General features: G+C 66.5%; 1 protein-coding gene and 1 pseudogene across 1 annotated transcript; one reads left to right on the top strand and one right to left on the bottom strand.

Annotated features, from left to right (window-relative positions):
• Positions 1-182: 182 nt before the first annotated feature.
• On the top strand, positions 183-5,246 carry LOC136789215 (zinc finger translocation-associated protein-like). The gene is given in 6 exon segments (XM_066989193.1): positions 183-470; positions 1,613-1,973; positions 3,750-3,826; positions 3,829-3,991; positions 3,994-4,182; positions 5,083-5,246. Coding segments are annotated over 6 exon segments (1,137 nt in total). The 5' UTR covers positions 183-287.
• Positions 5,247-6,566: 1,320 nt separating this feature from the next.
• LOC136789279 (reticulon-3-like) lies at positions 6,567-18,839 on the bottom strand (annotated as a pseudogene).
• Positions 18,840-22,675: the final 3,836 nt, after the last annotated feature.

Below are 22,675 nucleotides of genomic sequence, written 5' to 3'. Positions count from 1 at the left end.
GCACCGAAGCCACGCCCCCTTTGGTCCAAAGGGGCGGGGCCAGCTCGGGGCGCGGGGGGGGGGGCGGCGGCTGCTCGGGTGCCCCACGCGCCAGGGGACCCCGGGGGGATGCTGCGGGCTGGGGGGGGCTGCGGGGGGAGGGGAGCACCCCCCCCACCACCACCACCATGGGGCCCCCTCCCCAGATTTTGGCTTGGGGGGGGCTTTTTTAAAGAGGGACGAGCCGAGACCTGGCGGCACCTCATCGCCCCCCTCCTCCTGAAGCCCCCACTGCCGGAGGGGAGGCGATGGGGGGGGGGAGGGGAAAGGCGGCGTGCGGCCCCTTTAAATTTACCCAGGAGCCCTTAAAGGAGCCCCAGGGGCCCCACGGCAGCGTCCCCACCCCGGCCGGCCCCCGCCCGCCGCCGCCGCCGCCGCCCCGGGCCCCGCCATGGAGCCCCCGCAGCTGCTCCCGCAACCGGACCGCGCAGGTGAGCACCGACACGGCGGGGGGGGGGCAGGCAGTGCGGCCCCTTTAAGGAGCCCCCCCCCAAACAGAGGGGGGGGGGGGGCTGGGTCCCCCTTGGCGCACAATGGGAACGATGCTGGCCCTTTAAGGCGCCCCCTGGCCCTAGCGGCACCCCCGGCGCTTTGCCATCCCCTGGGCTCCTCTGGTGTGCCCCCGGCCCTTTAAGATGCCCCCGTCCTATTTGGGTGCCCCCCATCCCTGTAGGGTGCCCCCATCCCTTTCAGCTGCCCCTGTCCCTTTAAGGTGTCCCCCATCCCTTTAGGATGCCCCCCATCCCTTTAGGGTGCCCCCGACCCTTTAAGGTGCCCCCCGACCCTTTAGGGTGCTCCCATCCCTTTAGGGTGCCCCCATCCCTTTAAGTTGCCCCCCTCCCTTTAGGATGCCCCCCATCCCTTTGAGGTGCCCCCCATCCCTTTAGGGTGCCCCCATAGCTTTAAGACACCCCCATCCCCTTCAGCGGACCCTGTCCCTTTAAGACGCCCCCTTCCTCTTTCAGACGCCCCCTCCCCTTTAAGATGCCCCTCCCCTTCACCGCCCCCAGCCCCATTACCGTGCCCCTGCCCCTTTAAGGGCCCCTCCCCTTTTGGGCGCCCTGCCCCTTTTAAGTACCCCCACCCCTTTCCCAAGCCCCGCCCCTTGCAGTGCGCTGCCCCTTTAAGAGCCCCCTGGCCCTTTAAGAGCCTCCCCGGCCCTTTAAAAGGCCCCTGGCCCTTTAAGAGCCCTCGCACACCTTGCCCGTGCCGCCCCCCCCCCCCCGCTTTTGCCACCCCTCCCCCTTTAAGACCCTCACCCCTTTGACCCCCTTTGCCCCCCTGCTCTGGGATCCCCAAGACCCCCCCATCCCCAGCAGCCCCCAGACCCCCCCCCTATTTGTGCCCCCCATCCCCGAGGACCCCCACAGCCCCTCTCCATATGTGGGGCCCCCAGGATCCCCCCCATGCCCAGCAACCCCCATAGACCCCTCCATAGGCTCACCCCCCAAGCCCCTGCCATCCCTGCCGCCCCTATAACCCCGCCACCCCACAAATCCCCCCTAAAACCCCCTCCCTCCGTCTCCTGCCCCCCTCCCTGACCCCATAACCACCCCAACCCCCCCCCCCGCAGCCTCGCCGCCGGGCCCGGGGCCGCGGGGGGCGGCGGAGCGCGGACCACTGCGAGGCGCGGGCGTCGCGGCCGGGCCGCAGCCGCATCCCGGGTCGGGACCACCGGCGGTATTACCACGAGCGCTGGCGGGCCGAGTACCTGATGGAGTTCAACGCGGCGCGGCACGGGATGCTCTGCATGGTCTGCGGCAGCGCCCTCGCCACCCTCAAGCTCAGCACCATCAAGCGCCACATCCGCCAGAAGCACCCCTACTCCGGTGCCTGGGGGCCCCGCGAGAAGCAGCTCGTCCTCCGCTCCTGGGACGCCCACCTGGGACCCCCCGCTCACCCCGACGGGGGGCCCGGCGGCGGCCGCGGGCCAGGTACAGCTGCTGGGGAGGGTGCCCATGTCTGGGGGTCCTTCATGTGGGGGTCCCCTTTTAGCTGCCCCGTTGCCCCTTTAAGGTGGGACCCCTTTAACGTGGGACCCGCTATAGGACTCCATTGCCCCTTTAACTTGGGAGCCCTTTAAGGTGGGGCCCACCATTTCTACCCCATTGCCCCTTTAAGGTGGGACCCCTTTAAGGTTGGACCCCATTAAGGTGGGACCCACCATTCCTGCCCCATTGCCCCTTTAAGGTGGGAACCCTTTAAAGTGGGACCCACCATTGCTACCCCATTGCCCCTTTAACGTGGGACCCCCTTACTGTGGGACCCACCATAGCTGCCCCATTGCCCCTTTAACCTGGGACCCCCTTACTGTGGGACCCACCATAGCTGCCCCATTGCCCCTTTAAGCTGAGCCATTGCCCCCTTAAATATGCCCCCCCCGAGGGCCCTGACTCCTTTAAGCCAGGCCGTGCCCCCTTTTTGTGGGCCCCGCCCGCTCCCCGTTGAGCCCCGCCCCCTTTAAATTGCCCGGTGCCCCTTTAAGACAAGCCACGCCCCGAGGCTCGCCCACCACGCCCAGCTGCGCAGACCACGCCCACTTTTCCCAGCCACGCCTCGCCGAAGCCCCGCCCCCGAGGCAGACTGGGTTAAGCCCCGCCCCCCAGCGCTGGGTCTCCCCCTATGGGCCCCGCCCCGGCTGTTTGGCCCCGCCCCCTTTCCCATTTGGCTCCGCCCACGAGGGGCGGTCCCGCCACAGGCTCCGCCCCCAGCCTGTGTCCCCCTGGGCTCTCCCAGCCCTGCTGCCCCCGAGCCAACGTCCCCGGGGGTCCCCAAGGTGTCCCCGGGGGGGTCCCCAAATTGTCCCCATTGCCTCCAGCCCGTGTCCCCGGGGGGTCCCCAGGGGTCCCCAGGGGTCCCCAAGGTGCCCCCCATGTCCCCAAAGTGCCCCCAAGGTGCCCCCATTGCCCCCGACCCACGTCCCCATGTCCCCGAGGTGCCCCCCATGTCCCCAAGGTGCCCCCCATGTCCCCAGGGTGTCCCCAAGGTATCCCCATTGCCCCCAGCCCATGTCCCCAGGTCCCCAGTTTGCCCCCACATCCCCGAGGTGTCCCCAGGGTGACCCCAAGGTGTCCCCATTGCCCCCAACCCATGTCCCCAGGGTGTCCCCAAGGTGTCCCCAAGGTGTCCCCCATGTCCCCAGGGTGTCCCCAAGGTGTCCCCAAGGTGTCCCCAAGGTGTCCCCCATGTCCCCAGGGTGTCCCCAGGGTGTCCCCAAGGTGCCCCCATATGTCCCCAGGGTGTCCCCAAGGTGTCCCCATTGCCCCCAGCCCATGTCCCTATGCCGCCCCCCATGTCCCCAGGGTGTCCCCAAGGTGCCCCCAAGGTGCCCCCCATGTCCCCAGGGTGTCCCCAAGGTGTCCCCAAGGTGTCCCCATTGCCCCCAGCCCATGTCCCCATGCCGCCCCCCATGTCCTCAGGGTGTCCCCAAGGTGTCCCCAAGGTGCCCCCATGTCCCCAGGGTGTCCCCAAGGTGTCCCCATTGCCCCCAGCCCATGTCCCCAAGGCGCCTCCCATGTCCCTGAGGTGCCCCCAACGTGCCCCCATTGCCCCCAGCCCATATCCCCCCGTCCCCAAAATGTCCCCAAGGCGTCCCCGCTGCCCCCAACCCATTCCCCCACGGTGCCCCCCCCCCATGTCCCCAACGCCCCCCCACCCCTTCCCCCCTCCTAACACCCCCCTCTCCCCCCTCCCCCCTCCCCCCCCCGCAGGCTGCCCACCCCCCGCCGCCACCGCCACGGCCGTCCCCGTGGCCCCCCGTCCCCACGGGGCCGCAAGGGGCCGGGGGGGCCGGGGGGGGACTCGCTGCGGGGGTGGCTGCGGGCAGAGCTGCTGCTGGACCTGGAGGCGGGGGGCAGCCGCCTGCGCTGCCTCCTCTGCGCCCGCGCCCTGCCCTCGCTGCACCTCGGGGACATCCGGCGGCACGCGCTGGCCGCGCACCCCGCGTCCCTCGCCCTGGGCCCCGCCGAGCGCGGGCGCTGCTGCGGGCCTGCGGGGACGAGGAGGAGGAGGAGGAGGAGGAGGAAGAGGAGGAGGAGGAGGAAGAGGAGGAGGAGGAGGAGGAGGAGGAAGAGCGTGGTGGCGGCGGTGGTGGTGGTGAGGCGGCGGGGAGTGACGGCCCGAGGGACGGAGAGGAGGAGGATGGTGAGATGGGGGGGGGGGGCATGGGGACGATGGGGGTGATGGGGACAATGGGGACATGGGGGTGATGGGGGTGATGGGGACAATGGGGACATGGGGACAATGGGGACGTTGAGGACATGGGGGTGATGGGGACATGGGGGTATGGGGACAATGGGGACATGGGGACAATGGGGACATGGGGGTGATGGGGACAATGGGGACATGGGGACAATGGGGACATGGGGGTGATGGGGACAATGGGGACATGGGGACAATGGGGACATGGGGGTGATGGGGACAATGGGGACATGGGGGTGATGGGGAGAATGGGGACATGGGGGTGATGGGGACAATGGGGACATGGGGGTGATGGGGACAGGGGGACGATGGGGATATGGGGACGATGGGGACATGGGGACGATGGGGACATGGGAGGTGATGGGGACATGGGGGTGATGGGGACAATGGGGACATGGGAGGTGACAGGGACAGGGGGATATGGGGGGTGATGAGGATGCTGGAGACATGGGGGCAGTGGGGACATTGGGGACATGGGGTCAAGGGGGACACGGGGGTGATGGGGACAATAGGGAGGGTGTGGGGACATGGGGGTGCTGGGGACGATGGGGACATGGGGGGTGATGGGGACACGAGGAGGGTGTGGGGACATGGCGGTGACGGGGACAATGGGGACATGGGGGTGGTGGGGACATGGGGACATGGGGACAATGGGACTTGGGGACTTGGCCCAGGCATGGGGGCGCTGGGGACATGGGGTGACCAAGGGGACGCTGGGGGGGGGGGGCGCTGGGGACTTGGGGTGGCCGTGGGGACACCGTGGGGACGCTGGGGGGGGGGCACACGAGCGGGTCCCCAGCTGGGGACAGGACAAGGGACCCGTCTGTCCCCCCCCCCCCGCAGCCCCAGCGCCCCCCAGCCCCGCCGAGGAGGAGGAGGAGGAGGAGGCCGAGGCCGAAGCAGCGGGGGCGGGGGGCCCCCCGGGGGCTGTGGCACAGGCGGGGGGGACGCGGGGGTCACCCCCCCCGCAGGGCCCCCCTGACCCCCCTGCACCACCTGAGCCGTGAATGTGGGGGGGACGTGGGGACAGAGGGGACATTTTGGGGGTCCCCCCCCCAGGTGTCCCTGGTCCCCTGTGGGTCCCCTCACGGTGTCACCGGTCCCCAGGGGGTCCCCTACTGGGGTCACCAGTCCCCAGGGGGTCCCTTACTGGTGTCACTGGTCCCCAGGGGGTCCCCAACTGGTGTCACCGGTCCCCAGGGGGTCCCCTTGCGGTGTCACCGGTCCCCAGGGGGTCCCCAGGGGTCCCCTACTGGTGTCACCGGTCCCCAGGGGGCCCCCAACTGGCGTCACCGGTCCCCAGGGGTTCCCCAGGGGGTCCCCAACTGGTGTCACCAGTCCCCAGGGGGTCCCCTCGTGGTGTCACCGGTCCCCAGGGGGTCCCCAGGGGGTCCCCAACTGGTGTCACCGGTCCCCAAGGGGTCCCCAACTGGTGTCACCAGTCCCCAGGGGGTCCCCAACTGGTGTCACCAGTCCCCAGGGGGTCCCCACTGGGTCCCCTACTGGGGTCACCAGTCCCCAGGGGTCCCCTCGCAGTGTCACCAGTCCCCAGGGGGTCCCCTACTGGTGTCACCAGTCCCCAGGGGGTCCCCAGTGGGTCCCCAACCGGTGTCACCAGTCCCCAGGGGGTCCCCTCAGGTCCCCAGGGGTCCCCCCGCGGTGCCACCAGCCCCCAGAGGGTCCCCTCCATGGTGCCACCGGTCCCCAACCGCCCCCCGTCCCCCCGCGCCATCACCAGTCCCCTCCGTGTCCCCCAAAAGCCCCCCCCCGCGGTGCCACCCTATTTATGCGCCCCCCCCTCCCCGCACCCCGTTTTTGTTTTTTTACGCCCCGTTTTGTACGCGAATCCCCTCAATAAACCCTCGATAAGGCCCTGGGGAGCGGCAGATGGGGGGGGGACACACGTCTGGGGGGGGACACATGGCGCGGGGGGGACATTTGGCCTGGGGGGGGATATTTGATATTTGGCCTGGGGGGGGGCACGCACCAAGGAAAGGGGTCGGAGGCGTCCGTCCGTCGCGGTGTTTTATTGAGCCCCCCCCCACGCCAAGACCGGCTCACGTCACCGGGGGGGGGGGGACACACGACACGCCATTTGGGGGGGGGGGGGGGGGCACCCCCCGGGTGCCCGTTTTTTTTGGGGGGGCGCACAGAGCTGACAGCGGGGGTCACACACAGACACGGAGCCTTTTTTTTGGGGGGGGGGGGGGGCATGGGGGGGGGGGGTTGAGCCCCCCCCCCGCACACACCGGGCGTGGTGGGGGTGCCCCCCCCAATTTACAGCAGTTACAGACATTTCACCTCGTTAACGTTAAAAAAAATTAACCGGGGGGGGGGGGGGGAACGAGCGGGGGACGGGGGGAGCCCCCCCAGGTGGAGTGGAGGAAGGGGGGGGGCTGGGTTTTTACCCCCCCCCAAAAAAAAAAAAAGGGGAGGCCAAGTCCAAGGCTGGGGTGGAAGGGACAGACGGACGCCGCCCCGAGACGGCCGGGGGGTCGTGGGTGGCGAGGGGGGCACCCCGATATTCCCCCCCGAGTTCTGGGTTTATTCCGGCTTCTTCTTGGCCATGCCCGGGACCTTCGCTTGGACCCTGCGGGGAGAGGAGAGACGGCGCGGTGATGGGGGGGGGGGGCACACGGGGGGGTCCTGGTGACATGGGGGGGGGGTCACACGGTGACGAGGGGGGTCACGGTGACAAGGGGGGTCACACAGTGACCTGGGGGGGCCACGGTGACCTGGGGGGGGTCACACGGTGAAAAGGGGTCATGGTGACAAGGGGGTCACACAGTGACCTGGGAGGGTCATGGTGACAAGGGGGAGTCACACGGTGACAAGGGGGTGTCATGGTGACCCGGGGGTCACAGTGACCCAGGGGGGTCACACGGTGACAAGGGGGGTCCCAGTGACAAGGGGGGTCACATGGTGACCCGGGGCGGTCACACAGTGACAAGGGGGGGGTCACACGGTGACCCGGGGGTCACAGTGACCCGGGGAGGGCACACAGTGAAAAGGGGGGTCACAGTCACCCGGGGGGGTCCCGGTGACAAGGGGGGTCCCGGTGACATGGGGGGGTCCCGGTGACAAGGGGGTGTCACACGGTGACAAGGGGGGGGGCCACGGTGACAAGGGGGTCACACAGCGACCTTGGGGGTCACGGTGACAAGGGGGGGTCACAGGGTGACCCAGGGTGGGGGCACACGGTGACAGGGGGTCCCAGTGACACGGGGGGTCATGGTGACAAGGGGGTCACACGGTGACACAGGGGGTGTCACGGTGACCCGGGGGTCACACGGTGACAAGGGGGCCACGGTGACACAGGGGGGTCACACAGTGACCTGGGGGGTCACGGTGACACAGGGGGGTCATGGTGACACTTGGGGGTCATGGTGACAAGGGGGGGGTCACGCGCATCTGGGGGTCACACAGTGACAAGGGGGTCCCAGTGACATTGGGAGGGGGTCACATAGTGACCTCTAGGGGTCCCAGTGACATGGGGGTCACGGTGACCTGGGGGGGGGTCACACGGTGACAAGGGGGTCCCAGTGACACGGGGGGGGGTCACACAGTGACCTGGGGGTCCTGGTGACAAGGGGGTCCCGGTGACACGGGGGGGGTTACACAGTGACCTGGGGGGCCACGGTGAGCTGGGGGGGTCACACGGTGACAAGGGGGGCCACAGTGACAAGGGGGGGTCACACGGTGACAAGGGGGGCCACGGTGACCCGGGGGGTCACACGGTGACAAGGGGGGCCACGGTGACACAGGGGGTCACGGTGACACAGGGGGTCACACAGTGACCTGGGGGGCCACGGTGACCTGGGGGGTCATGGTGACAAGGGGGGGTCACGTGGTGACACGGGGGAGTCCCGGTGACAAGGGGGGGTCCCGGTGACCCGGGGGGTCCCGGTGCCACTCACTTCGCGACGAGGGACCTGGTCTGCTCGCGGGCCATGTTCACGTAGTGGTCGATCTGCGCCTGGGGGGGGACACACAACAAAACGGGGGGGTCAGGGGGTCCCCGATTCCGCCCCCCATCCCATTGCGTGTGGGGGGGATCCCCGGTGCCCCCCCCCCAGCAACATTTTGGGGTGCTCACCTTGTACTTCTCGTAGACGGGCGGGACGGTGAAGGCGAGCAGGTCGGCTTGGGGGGGGGGGATAAAAAGGGGTCAGCGCCCGCCCCGGGGGGGGGGCACAGCCCCCTAACGAGGCTCAGCTCGTTAATTTGGGGGGGGAACCCCCATTATTTTTTTTTTTGGGGGGGGGATTTACCGAGGATGAGGAGGGTGATGCCGTTGAAGACGGCTCCCACGTAGGTCAGGAGCCACATGGCCACGGCCAGCTGGGGGGGGGGGGGGTGACATCGTGGGGGGGTATTTTTGGGGTTGGGGGGGTTATTTTTTTTTTGGGGGGGGGGTATTTTTTGAAAGGGGGGGCTTCACCTTCAGGGAATCCACCAGGTCCTCGACCAGGAAGAGGCGGAGGAGGAGCCGCAGGGCGCGGTTGACGTGGACCATGGCGGCGGCGGCGTGGCTCTGGAAGGCCTCGGGGGACAGCGCCACGTCCAGCTCCAGGTAGGCCCTGGGGGGGGGACACGGGGGGGGACACGGCGGGGGGGGGGGACACGGAGAGAGGGGGGTGTGGGGGACATGGGGACGCGGGGTGGGGCGGGGGGGGCACGCCGATGTGGGGGGAGTCCCTGAACGACCTCCCCCCTCTCTCTTCCCTGGGGGGGGGGGCTGGGGGTGGCAGCGATGGGTGCGGGGGGGGGCTGTCCCTATGGGTGCCACCAGCAGCCCCCTATGGGTCCCGTCACCACCCCATGGGTCCTGTCACCGCCCTATAGGCCCCACCACCACCCTACGGGTCCCACTGTCACCCTATGGGTCCCACCCCCACCCTATGGGTCCCGTCACCACCCTATAGGTGCCACCACCCCCTACGGGTCCCACCACCATCCTATGGGTCCCACCATGACCCTACAGATCCCACCACCACCCTACGGATCCCGTCACCCCCTATGAGTCCTGTCAACCCCCTATGGGTCCCACCACCACCCTATAGATCCCACCACCCCCCTATGGGTCCCGTCACCACCCTATAGCTCCCACCACCACCCTACAGATCCCAACACCACCCTACAGATCCCACCATGACCCTACAGATCCCACCACCCCCCTATAGGTCCCACCACCACCCTATAGAACCAACCACCACCCTATAGATCCCACCACCACCCTATAGGTCTCACCAGCACCCTATGGGTCCCGTCACCCTCCTATAGATCCCACCACCCCCCTATGGGTCCCATCACCCTCCTATGCGTCCCACCACCCCCCTATGGGTCCCACCACGACCCTATAGATCCCACCACCACCCTATGGGTCCCGTCACCCCTATGGGTCCCATCACCACCCTATGGGTCCCGTCACCTCCCTATGGGTCCCATCACCCTCCTATGGGTCCCACCACCCTACAGATCCCACCACCACCCTATAGCTCCCACCACCACCCTACAGATCCCACCATGATCCTAAAGATCCCACCACTCCCCTATGGGTCCCACCACCACCCTATGAGTCCCATCACCCCCTATGGGTCCTGTCACCTTCCTACGGGTCCCACCACCACCCTACGCATCCAACCACCCTCCCTATGGGCTCTATGGGTCCCACCACCACCCTATGGGTCCCACCATTACCCTACAGATCCCACCACCCCCTACGGGTCCCATCACCCCCCTACGTGTCCCACCACCACCCTATAGATCCCACCACCACCTCTATGGGTCCCACCACCACCCTACGGGTCCCGTCACCCTCCTATGGGTACCACCACCCTCCTATGGGTCCCACCACCACCCTATGGGTCCCGTCACCACCCTATAGCTCCCACCACCACCCTATAGATCCCACCACCCCCCTACGTGTCCCACCACCCCCCTATGGGTCCCACCACCCCCTACGGGTCCCACCACCACCCTACGCACCCAACCACCGCCCCTATGGCCTCTACGGGTCCCCCCACCCTCCTATGGCCCTCCCCACCCCCCACCCCCTCCCCTCCTCCCCCCCACCCTCCTACGGCCCCCCCCCCACCCTCCTATGGGCCCCCCACCCCCACGTGTCCCCCCCCCCGTCGCCCACCTGAAGGGGTGCCCCTCGTCGGCCTTCCGCAGGGCGGCGAGGACGGCGCGGTAGACGCGGTAGCCGAGGTGCCGCAGAGCAGGGCCAGGGCGGCGTGCGCCGCCACGCTCACCGCGCTGCACGCCGCCAGCGCCAGCAGCAGCGCCAGGCTGCCCCCGAACAGCGCCCCGCTGCGCCGCGCGTCCCGCCACAGCACCAGGTCCCGCGCTGCCGGGGGGGGGGACACGGGGGGGGGTCACGGGGGGGACAGGGGCACGAAACCCGCGACCCCCCCCCATGCCCTCCTGTGGCCCCTGTTTTGGCCATGAGTCTTTCAGCCATTCATTAAGGCTAGCAGTAATTAGTAGGGGGGGCATCATTGGTTATTTGGGGGGGGGGCACATCGATGTGTTATTTGGGGGGGGGGGCACATCCGTGGGTTATTTGGGGGGGGGCACACCGGCGAAGCTGTCAGTGAGGGGGCCGTGTTCTCCCCCCCCCCAACCCCATTCGGCCCCAAAAAGTGGTTTTTTTCCCCCAAAAAATGAGGCAGAGGAGGTGAGAGATGGGGGAGGGTGAGATATCTTTTTGGGGGGGGGGTGAGATTTTTTGGGGGGGGGCGGAGATTTTTTTGGGGGGGGATTTGGGGGGGGGGGGCATTTTGGGGGTGGCTGCCCCCGAACAGCGCCCCGCTGCGCCGCGCGTCCCGCCACAGCACCAGGTCCCGCGCTGCGGGGGGGACACCGGGGGGTCACGGGGGGGACAGGGGCACGAAACCGCGACCCCCCCCCCTCCGCCCTCCTGTGGCCCCCGGTTCAACCACGAGTCTTTCAGCCCTTCGTTAAGGCAATGGGTAATTAGTTGGGGGGGGGGCATCAATTTGTTATTTGGGGGGGGGACATCAACGTGTCATGGGGGGACATCGATCTGTTTTGGGGGGGGCACATCCGTGGGTTATTTGGGGGGGGGCACATCGGCGAAGCTGTCAGTGAGGGGGCCGTGTTCTCCCCCCGCCCCGACCCCATTCGGCCCCAAAAAGTGCGTTTTTTTCCCCCAAAAAAATTGAGGCAGAGGAGGTGACCCCCTCTGGGGGGGCTGGAGAGATGGGGGGGGGGAGATTTTGGGGTGGGGGGGATTTTGGGGCTGGGGCAAATATTTTGGGGCTGGGGGTGCTATTTTGGGGGCGATATTTCATGGGGGGTAAGATTTTGGGGGTGGGGGCAATATTTTGGGGGTGAGAAATATTTATGGGGTGGGGGGGTATTTTGGGGTGGGGGCGAGATTTTGGGGGCAATATTTTGGGGTGGGGGCAAGATTTTGGAGGGCAAGATTTTGGGGTGGGGGCAAAATTTTGGGGTCGGGGGCGATATTTCGGGGACAAGCGCGGTATTTTGGGAACGACACAATATTTTGGGGGCGATATTTTTTTTTTTTTTGGGGGGGGGGGGGGGGCGGCGTTACCTGCGAGGGGCGGCAGCAGCAGGCGGGCTGGGGGGCCGCAGGGGGGGCTCCTCGGTCACCCCCCGCAGCCGCTCCGGCTCTGCCTCGGGGAGCCGGGGGGCGGCGATTTTGGGGCCCCCGGGGCGGCGATTTCAGGCGGGGGGGGGGCAGATTTCGGCGGCGAGGGGGGGGGCGACGACTCGCGGCGGCGGCGAGGAGGAGGATTTTGGGGGGGGGGGGAGGCCCCCGCCGACGTCGTCTTCGATAACGGTGGCGTCGGAGTCTCCGGAGCTGTCGGCGTCGCCGAGGGGGGGGCGCCGGCGTCGCGGGGGGGTCCCGTCGTCGAGGGGGGTTCCCGTCGCGGGGGGGGTCCCGTCGTCGCGGGGGGGTCCCGTCGTCGCGGGGGGGGCCCCTTGGCCCCGTTCCACCCAGTCCCAGCTGAGCATCTCGCTGGTGAAGCTGCGCATCTCCCGCACGCATTTGGAAACCTCCTCCAGCGTCGTCCGGGCTTTGGTCCCGCTCATACTGGTCATACTGGTCATACTGGGGATGCTGGGGGTACTGGTGCCGCGGGGGGCTTGGCTGGGAAGTCGCAGACGCGGTCCTCGGGGATCTGGCTGAGCGCCCCCGCTCGCCCAGCGCCGCCGCGTACTCGCGCTCCGGCACCAGCTCGAAGGGGGACCCGGGGAGTCCTTGGGGGGCTCCCCCCGCCGCCCCCCCGAGGAGGAGGAGGAGGAGAGGGGGACGAAGGCTTCCCACGACGAAGGTTTGGGGGCGCTCCCCTGGGCGGCCCCCGAAATGGCTGGAATTTGGGGGGGGCGGCACTTAGGGCGCGGTTAGGACAAGCGGCATGCGGGGGGGGGGCGAACCCCCAAATCCCCCCCCAAATTCACCCCCCAAAATTCACCCCCCCCCCCAAAATTCACCTCCCCCCAGGGCAGCATTTTGGGGGGACCCCCCAGGGCAGCTTTTTGGGGACCCCCCCCAGGGCAGCTTTTTGGGGAACCCCCCCAGAGCAGCGTTTTGGGGGCCCCCCAGGGCAGCTTTTGGGGGGGACCCCCCCTAAAAAAAAATAACAGACCCCAACATCAGCGCAGCCATGCGAGCGGACAACGCGGGGCTGAGGGGGGGGGCAAAGCTGCAGCGGTTTCGGCGCCGTCTTCGTTTCGGGGCTAAAACGCCCGGATTGGGTCAGAAGCGAGGAAGCCCGGTTGCCAGGGCAGGATGCGGCCCCAAAAGCGGGGTTTTTTTGCGTGGTTTTGGGTTTTTTGACCATTTTGTTTATTTGTTTTTAACATTTTTCACCATCCGAGCCCCCCCCCCCAGCGGAGAGTTTTGGGTCAAGAACGAGCGGTTTTGGGTCAAGAACGAGCGGTTTTGGGGCTCGGCGAGGTTTCGGGGGCGTCGTCCCCGGTCGGCGGGGTGCGGCCGTTTGTCCCCCCCCCCCCGCGACGGACGGACAGACGGACGGACGGGGGGGGCGTGCAAAGCAAGGAGGGGGGGGGCGGCAGCAGCAAGGCACAGCAGCGGCGAAGCTCCGAAACGGGCAGGTTTTGGTTAAAAAAGAGAGCGAGGAGCGGAAGAAAAACGTCTATTTTTTGTCATTTCTGGAAAAAAGGAGGAACCCCGCACGTCCCCGCCCCCCCCCCGAGCTCTGAGCGCCGTGGGGGGGGCGCCCCGTGTTTGGGGACCCCCAACGGTCCCAACGTCCTCAACCCCCCCCCCGTTAATAAAAATTTAACGTTTTTCTTCCGCAAAAAGAGGCAGAAAAGGAGAAACTTGCCTGGTGAAGCCGCAAAGAGAGAGACAGGCTGGGAGGAGGAAACAAGGGGATCTGCAAGAAAATACACACGGTGAGAAACCCCAAAAGCGCCCCAAATTTAGCTGCCCCCCCCACCCCCCCACCGGGGTTGGCACCGCATGGGGGGGGTCCCCAAAAAGGGGGAGGGGGGTCACCGTGAGGGCGCGACGGACGCGGCTGCGGCACGGAAAGGGTTAATCGCGGCGCCAAAGCCCCCCGGTTTCGTTTTGGGGCGAATCCGCCCGGATTTGGGGCAGGAAGGACCTCACGGGGAGGGGGACGCGCCCTGTCCCCCCCCCTCACACACCCCCTTTTTGGGGCCGGTCCCCGCTTCGGGGCACGGCGCTTCCCGGGCCTTCCTCCTCCTCCTCCTCCTCTTCCTCGGCCGTTTTGGGGTCCGGTGCCCGTTTTGGGGGCTGCCCCCCCAATCTTCCTCTTCCTCGTTTTGGGGTCTGCTCCCCACCTTCCTCCTCCTCCTCCTCCTTCCTCTTCCTCCTCCTCCTCCTCTTCCTCAGGCCTTTTGGGGTCCGGCCCCGTATCAGGGCACGGCAGCCACGGCCTTCCTCCTCCTCCTCCAACGATTTTGGGGTCCGGTCCCCGTATCGGGGTTCAGCGCCGCCCCCCAATTCCTCCTCCTCCTCCTCGGGTGTCCATTTTGGGGTCTGGTCCCCATATCGGGGTACAGCGTTGCCCCCAAATTCCTCCTCCTTGGGTCCCATTTTGGGGTCCGGTCCCCGTATCGGGGTTCAGCGCCGCCCCCAATTCCTCCTCCTCTTCCTCGGGTACCATTTTGGGGTCTCGCCCCCATATCGGGGTACAGCGCTGTCCCCAAATTCTCCCTCCTCCTCCTCGGGTACCATTTTGGGGTCCTCTCCCCAATATCGGGGTACAGCGCTGTCCCCAAATTCTTCCTCTTCATCGGCGTCCGTTTTAGGGTCCTGTCCCCATATCGGGGTTCAGCGCCGCCCCCAAATCCTCCTCCTCTTCCTCAGGTGCCATTTTGGGGTCTGGTCCCTGTATTGGGGTACAGCATTGCCCCCAAATTCCTCCTCCTCCTCCTCGGTGTACCATTTTGGGGTCTCACCCCCATATCGGGGTACAACGTTGCCCCCAAATTCTTCCTCCTCTTCCTCAGGTGCCGTTTTGGGGTCCTGTCCCCATATCGGGGTTCAGCGCCACCCCCAAATCCTCCTCCTCTTCCTCGGGTACCATTTTGGGGTCCAGTCCCCATATCAGGGTACGGCGCTGTCCCCAAATTCTTCCTCCTCCTCCTCGGGGTCCATTTCGGGGTCCTGTCCCCAATATCGGGGTACAGCGCTGTCCCCAAATTCTTCCTTCTCCTCCTTGGTGTCTGTTTTGGGGTCTCGCCCCCATATCGGGGTTCAGCGCCGCCCCCAAATCCTCCTCCTCTTCCTCGGGTACCATTTTGGGGTCTGGTCCCTGTATCGGGGTACAACGTTGCCCCCAAATTCCTCCTCCTCCTCCCTGGGTACCATTTTGGGGTCCGGTCCCCGTATCGGGGTTCAGCGCCGCCCCCAAATCCTCCTCCTCCTCCTCTTCGGTGTCCATTTTGGGGTCTGGTCCCCATATCGGGGTACAACGTTGCCCCCAAATTCTTCCTCCCCTTCCGTGTCCGTTTTGGGGTCCTGTCCCCATATCGGGGTTCAGCGCCACCCCCAAATCCTCATCCTCCTCCTCGGGTACCATTTTGGGGTCTGGTCCCCATATTGGGGTACAGCGTTGCCCCCAAATTCCTCCTCCTCTTCCGTGTCCGTTTTGGGGTCCTGTCCCCGTATCGGGGTTCAGCGCCGCCCCCAATTCCTCCTCCTCGGGTACCATTTTGGGGTCCTGTCCCCAATATCGGGGTACAGCGCTGTCCCCAAATTCTTCCTCTTCATCGGCGTCCGTTTTAGGGTCCGGTCCTCATATCGGGGTACAGCGCTGTCCGCAAATTCCTCCTCCTCCTCCTCGGGGTCCATTTCGGGGTCCTGTCCCCATATCGGGGTTCAGCGCCGCCCCCAAATCCTCTTCCTCCTCCCCGCAGCCATTTTGGGGTCCTGCCCCCATATTGGGGTGCGGCGCCACCCCCAAATCATCCTCCTTTTCCTCGGGTGCCATTTTGGGGTCTCGCCCCCATATCGGGGTTCAGCGCCGCCCCCAAATCCTCCCCGCCGCCCCCAGCCCATGCCGAGGAGGGCAAAAACGACCTCATTTTGCCCCAAAACCCCGGTTTTTTACACGGGTTTCCCCCTTTTCGGGGTGACCCCGGGCGGGATTGCGTCACAGCCAGCTGGGTGACGCAGCCGGGGTTGGTTTTTTGGGGGAAAAGAATGGGATTTAGGGTGCTGCGAGGGGCTGGGGGGAGAGCCCCCACGAGGGATCTGCTGGGAGAAATTGGGGGAAAAAGGAGCGATTTGGACATTTTCCCCGCTCCTGATGCTGACGGGGGGACAGCAGGGGGGCAGCCACCTCTGCCAGGGTCGTTTTTTGGGGGAAAAGAATGGGATTTAGGGTGCTGTGAGGGGCTGGGGGGGAGAGCCCCCCACGAGGGATGTGCTGGGAGAAATTGGGGGAAAAAGGAGCGATGGACATTTTCCCCGCTCCTGATGCTGGAAGGGGGCGGTCATCACTGCCAGGGTCGTTTTTTGGCGGAAAATAATGGGATTTGGGGTGCTGTGTGGTGCTGGAGGGAGAGCCCCCACAAGGGATCTGGTGGGAGAATTTGGGGAAAAAGGAGCGATTTGGACATTTTCCCCACTCCTAATGCTGGGAGGGGGACAGCAGGGGGCGGCCACCTCTGCCAGGGTCATTTTTGGGGGAAAAGAATGGGATTTGGGGTGTTGTGAGGGGCTGGGGGGGGAGAGCCCCCACAGGGGATCTGGTGGGAGAATTGGGGGAAAAAGGAGTGATTTGGACATTTTCCCCGCTCCTGATGCTGACGGGGGACAGCAGGGGCGGCTACCTCTGCCAGGGTCATTTTTTGGGGGAAAAGAATGGGATTTGGGGTGTTGTGAGGGGCTGGGGGGGGAGAGCCCCCCCACAGGGGGATCTGCTGGGAGAATTGGGGGAAAAGGAGTGATTTGGACATTTTCCCCGCTCCTGATGCTGACGGGGGGACAGCAGGGGGGCGGCCACCTCTGCCAGGGTCATTTTTTGGGGGAAAAGAATGGGATTTAGGGTGCTGTGAGGAAGAAGAGCCCCCCACGAGGGATCTGCTGGGAGAAATTGGGGGAAAAAGGAGCGATTTGGACATTTTCCCTGCTCCTGATGCTGACGGGGGACAGCAGGGGGCGGCCACCTCTGCCATGGCCGTTTTTAGGGAAAAAAACGGGATTTAGGGTGCTGTGAGGAGGAAGAGCCCCCCCACGAGGGATCTGCTGGGAGAAACTGGGGGAAAAAGGAGCGATTTGGACATTTTCCCTGCTCCTGATGCTGGGAGGGGGACAGCAGGGGGCGGCCACCTCTGCCATGGCCGTTTTGGGGGAAAAGAACGGGATTTAGGGTGCTGTGAGGGGCTAGGGGGGAGGGAGAGCCCCCCACGAGGGATCTGCTGGGAGAAATTGGGGGAAAAAAGGAGCGATTTGGCCATTTTCCCCGCTCCTGATACCGGGAACGGGGCGGCCACGCGCTGGGATCCGGGGGGGGGGGGGATTCCCTGCCCCCGGCGCCCCCGGGATCCCTTTTGTGCTGTTTTTCCCCCATTTCCACCCCCCCCCCCCAGCCACGCGCCCGGCAGCATCTGCAGTGCGTCGCCGCCGGGGACAATGGCAGCGCCCGGCGCCTCTTTGTCCCCTTCTGTCCCCCCCCAGCCAGGGGGACACGGGGGGGGCACCCGGACACCCCCACAGTGTGGGGGGGGGGGGCTCGGGTTCGCCCCCTTCGCTCCCCCCCCAAATCCGTGCCCCAAAGGACGGCGTTGCCATCGCTACGAGCCTAAACCTCAGCTCTGAGGCCCCAAAAATAACCTCCCCCCCCCCCCCCCAAAAAGCACCCCAAATCCCCTCGTTCCCCCCCCCGGCTGCACCCCAAAGGCGCAGCGGGGCCCCAAAAGCCCCAAATCCCACAGGTGAGCCCCCCCCAAAAGCTTCGTCCCCTTCCTCTGAGCCCCCCCACCCCCCAAAGCCTCATCCCCCTCGTTTGACCCCCCAAACCCGCTGCCTGCACCCCAAAAGGCCCCCAGCACGGCCCCAAAGGGCTCGCCCTCCTCCCCTGCACCCCAAACCCCACGTTTACACCCCAAAACCACCTCAGCCCACCCATCCACGCCCCAAAAGGCCTCGTCATTCTTTATCGGGGCCCCCAAAAGGCCTCGACCGCACCCCAAATCCCCCATCTTTGCCCCCCAAAAAGGCCCCATCTACCTCACAGGAGCCCCAAAAGGCCTCGTTCTCCTCACCTGCACCCCAAATCCCACATTTATACCCCTAAATGCTTCCTCCCCATCCGTCTACACCCCAAAAAGGCCTCATTCCCCTATATAGGGGTCCCAAAAGGCCTAATCACATCCCAAACCCCATGTTTTTGCCCCTAAATACGTCATTCTCTCCATCTACACCCCAAAAACGCCTCGTTCCCCTTTATCGGGGCCCCAAAAGGCCTCACCCTATTCACCCGCACCCCAAATCCCGCATTTACACCCCTAAATGCTTCCTCCCCGTCCGTCTACGCCCCAAAAAGGCCTCGATCTCCTTTACTGGAGCCCCAAAAGGCCTCATCCTCTCCACCCGCACCCCAAACCCCACGTTTACACCCCAAAACGCCTCCTTTCTCTCACAGGACCCCCAAGAGGCCTCCTCGCACCCCGAATCCCGCATTTATGCCCCTCAACGCTTCCTCCTCTCCGCCTACACCCCAAAAAAGGCCTCGTCCTCCTCCCCCGCCCCCCAAATCCCACGTTTACACCCCAAAACACCTCACCCCACCCGTCTACGCCCCAAAAAGGCCTCGTCCCCCTTTACTGGGGCCCCAAAAGGCCTCACCCCGCTTACCTGAACCCCAAAAAGGCCTCGTCCTCCTCCCCCGCACCCCGACCCCCCCCATTTACACCCCGAATCCCCTATTTACACCCCAAAACGCCCCATTCCCCTCACAGCACCCCCAGAGCCGCCCCCCCCCCCGGGCCCTTACCGACGCAGGACACGGCTCCGGCCCCCTGCAGGCCGGGCCGGCGGGCTCGGGGCGTGCTGAGGAAGAGGAGGAGGAGACGAAGGGGGACTGCGCGGCGGGGTCGGCCATGGCGGCGGCGGCTGCGGCGGGCCCGGAGCCGGGGCGCGGAGCGTCCGTCGCGGGCGGCGGCCACGCACCGACTGCGGCCGGGGCGGGGCGGGGCGGCGGCGCCGAGGCACCGCGCATGCGCCGAAGCCGGCCGCGCGGCTTCGCGGCGATCGCTGCGCATGCGTCGTTCCCCCCCCCGTCTCCCCGCTCCTGAGCTTCTGCGCGTGCGCGGAGCGTTGCCGTGGCGGCCGGCGCGAGGGCTGATGGGAGTTGTAGTTCCCTAACGCCCCAATCCATAGAGGCTTGGGCTATAGGGTGTGTTCTATAGGGTGAGGGCCTGTACTCCCTATATATAGCGGGAATATATCTCTCAGGACCTTGTGGTTTGCCCAGGGTGTAGCTCAGTCCCTGATTGTCCCCTATAGGGAGGTGGAACCTACAGCGATCCATACATAGAAGGCTGTCCATATGGTTTTCTATAGGGGAAAGGACATTATAGGGTCTTTAGGTGCCTTTAGGCTACCCCTTACGTGGAAGCAGGATAGTCGTAGGGCTCTATAGAGGTCAGACGGGGCGACAGAGCGCGTCCTATAAGGGAAAGAGCCCTAAAGTGGCCTGCTGAAGGAGAGGGCGCTATAGGACGCTCCCCATAAGGGCTGGGGCTGCCCCTAAGGGATCTATAGGGCCAGGAGCTGCCCCCTATAGGGGGCCGGGGCCGCAGAGCGCCCCCGGGGGTGCAGGGGGTCCGGGAGGCCCCGCGGAGCGCCCCTCCCCCCCCGGGAGGACCCCAGAGGTCAGCCGGGGCCGGCCGGGGGCGGGGCCAGGCGGGTCACGTGCCCGCCGCATGAATGAGTCACGCGGGCCCCGCCTCCCCCTCGGCCCCGCCCCCGGCCAATCGCCGCCCGCTGTGGGAAGGAGGCGGGGCCTGCCGCCGGGATTGGCGGCGCTGCCGGCCAATGGGCGGGCGAGCGCGGAGGGGGCGGGCCAATGGGGAGCGGCCGCTGCCCGCCGGCGGGAGGCGGGGCTCGGCGGCGAGGGGGCGTGGCGGAGGCTGGCCAATGGGGGGCGGGGGGGGCGGGGCTAGCGGGCCGGGCCGGGACGCGGGGGAAGCGGCGCCGGCGGTCGCGGAGCGGTGAGTGGGGAGGGAGGGGGGGGGCGTGACCACGTGACCTGCGCCCCCTCCCCTATATGGCCGGCCCCACGTGACCCCGGCCTGCCCGCTGCCTATATGGCCCGGCCCCCACGTGACCCTATAGGCCGGGGTCCCCTATAGGGGCCGGCCCCCCACGTGACCTGTCCCCCATGTTCCCCGGGCCCTATGGCGCCCGCTCGGCCCCTATGGATCCCAGGACCCCCCCCCCGGGGGGCTGCGGCCCCCTATAGAGCCGGCCCCGCTATAGGACCAGGACCCCTATGGGGTCTTCACGTGTCCTCTATATGGGCTGGGGTGACCCTATAGGGTCCGGGAACCCCCCACTGGGTACCCTATAGGGGTCTGGACCCACCTGTGGGGTACCCTATAGGGCCCGGGGACCCCCCGTGGGGTACCCTATAGGGCCCGGGACCCCTATGGGGCCCCTGTAGTGCCTGGGACCCTCCTATGGGATAACCTATAGGGCCCAGGGCACCCCCTACTGGGTACCATATAGGGCCCAGGATCCCCCTATGGGGTACCCTATAGGGGCTGGGACCCCCTGTGGGGCCCCTATATGGCCTGGGACCCCCCTACAGTTCAGAGTCCCCTATAGAGCTCCCCTTGCAACGGCTGCGAGCGCTTATACGGCTCCCTATCTACACAGCCCCCAGCATCCTATAGGGGACAGGATCTATAGGGGCCGGCTGCATGGCTTAGCTCAGCCTCCGAGAGCTTCTACAGGGCTTGGCCCCAGTATGGACCAGTGCCCGCAGTTTGACCCTGGGGTGTCTGGGGCTATAGGGGCCGTATGGGGCTATAGGGGCCGTAGGGGGCTATAGAGGCCGTATGGGGCTACACGGGCCGTATGGGGCTACAGGGGCCGTATGGGGCTATAGGGGCTGTATGGGGCCGTACAGGGCTATAGGGGCGGTACGGGGCTATAGGAGCCATACGGGGCTATAGGGGCCGTATGGGGCTATAGGGGCCGTATGGGGCCATACGGGGCTATAGGGGCCATATGGGGCCGTATGGGCCCTGCGGGGGCAGTGCCGCGTGGGCCCGGACTTTGCCCTCCCCGGGGGTCAATGATTCACCCGGGGCCGGGGGGGGGGCGGGGGCACGTGCGAGGGCGGGAGGAGAGGCGCTCGTGCAAGGAAGGAGCTCGTGCAAGGAAGGAGCTCGTGCAAGAGGTGCTTGTGCAAGAGGTGCTTGTGCAAGGAAGGAGCTCGTGCAAGGAAGGAGCTCGTGCAAGAGGTGCTTGTGCAAGAGGTGCTTGTGCAAGGGAGGTGCTCATACAAAGGGGTGCTCGTGCAAGGGAGGTGCTCGTGCAAGGGGTGCTCGTGCAAGTTGCTCGTGCAAGAAAGGTGCTTGTGCAAAGGGGGGTTTGTGGAAGCAGGGAGCTTGTGCAAGGGGGGCTCGAGGAGTGCTTGTGCAAGGGGGGGCTCGTGCAAGAGGTGCTAGTGCAAGAGAGGTGCTTGCGCAAGAGGTGCTCGTGCAAGGGAGATGCTTGTGCAAGAGGCGCTCGTGCAAGGAAGGGCTCGTGGAAGCGGGGAGCTTGTGCAAGGGGGGCTCGAGGAGGAGAGGGGCTCGTGCAAGGGGGTGCTCGTGCAAGGCACACATGTGCAAGGGGGTCCTCGTGCAAGGGGGGCCTCGTGCAAGGGGGGTGCTCGTGCAAGGCACACGTGTGCAAGGGGGTGCTCGTGCAAGGGGGGGCTCGTGCAAGGGGGCTTGTGCAATGGGGGTGCTCGTGCAAAGGGGGGGTGCTTGTGCAAGGGGGGGGGGCCTCGTGCAAGAGCCGTGGGCGCGTTCACACGCGTGTGCCCTGGGCGCGCCCCCCCCGTTCCCCTCCCCAGCCTCATTAATCAGCCTCCGCACGCCGCCTGCTAATTAATCCAGGCCGGCGCTAATTGGCCGCGGGGGGGAGGGGGGGGGCTGAAGGGGTGGGGGTGGGGATTCTCTGGTGTCTCGTATTGGGGTTGTGCATGGGGGGGGGATTCTCCAGGGTCTCGTATAGGGTTGTGCTTCTCGGGGGGGGGGGCGTGGGGGGGGCACCGGGGCCCCCTTTTATGAATGGAGGTTGGGGGGCGGGGGGGAGATTCTCTGGTGTCTCGTATTGGGGTTGTGCATGGGGGAGTGGGGGGGGCGGGGGGAGGGATTCTCCAGGGTCTCGTATAGGGTTGTGCTCCTCTTGGGGGGGGCACCGGGGGCCCCTTTTATGAATGGGGGGGGGGGGGGGTGAGAGATTCTCTGGTGTCTCGTATTGGGGTTGTGCACGGGGGTGGGGAGGTGGGGGACCGGGGGGGGGGGATTCTCCATGGTCTCGTATTGAGGTTGTGCTTGTTTTGGGGGGGTCAGAGGCCACTGGGGGGCACAGAGCCCCCTTCCCATTGCAGGAGGGGATTCTCCGCTGGCTCGTATTGGGGTTGTGCTTGTTTGGGGGGGGTCAGAGGGGCACTGAGCCCCCTTTCAGCGGGAGGATGGGATTCTCTGCTGGCTCGTACAGGGTTGTGCTTTTTTAAGGGGGGGGGGGGGTCAGAGGGCTTTGGGGGGCACCGAAGCCCCTTCCCATGGGGGGGAGATTCTCCACTGGCTCGTATAGGGTTGTGCTTGTTTTTTGGGGGGGGGGGGAGGGGTGGGTCAGAGGGCACCTGGGCCCCTTCTGGGAATGGAGGAGGGGGGGGGCGAGATTCTCTGGTGGCTCCTATAGGGGTTGGGCACGTTT

This window comes from Anser cygnoides, unplaced genomic scaffold, assembly GCF_040182565.1.
Source record: "Anser cygnoides isolate HZ-2024a breed goose unplaced genomic scaffold, Taihu_goose_T2T_genome scaffold_43_1, whole genome shotgun sequence".
NCBI classification, from domain to species: Eukaryota; Metazoa; Chordata; class Aves; order Anseriformes; family Anatidae; genus Anser; species Anser cygnoides.
This window is presented reverse-complemented; position numbering and strand designations above follow the sequence as displayed.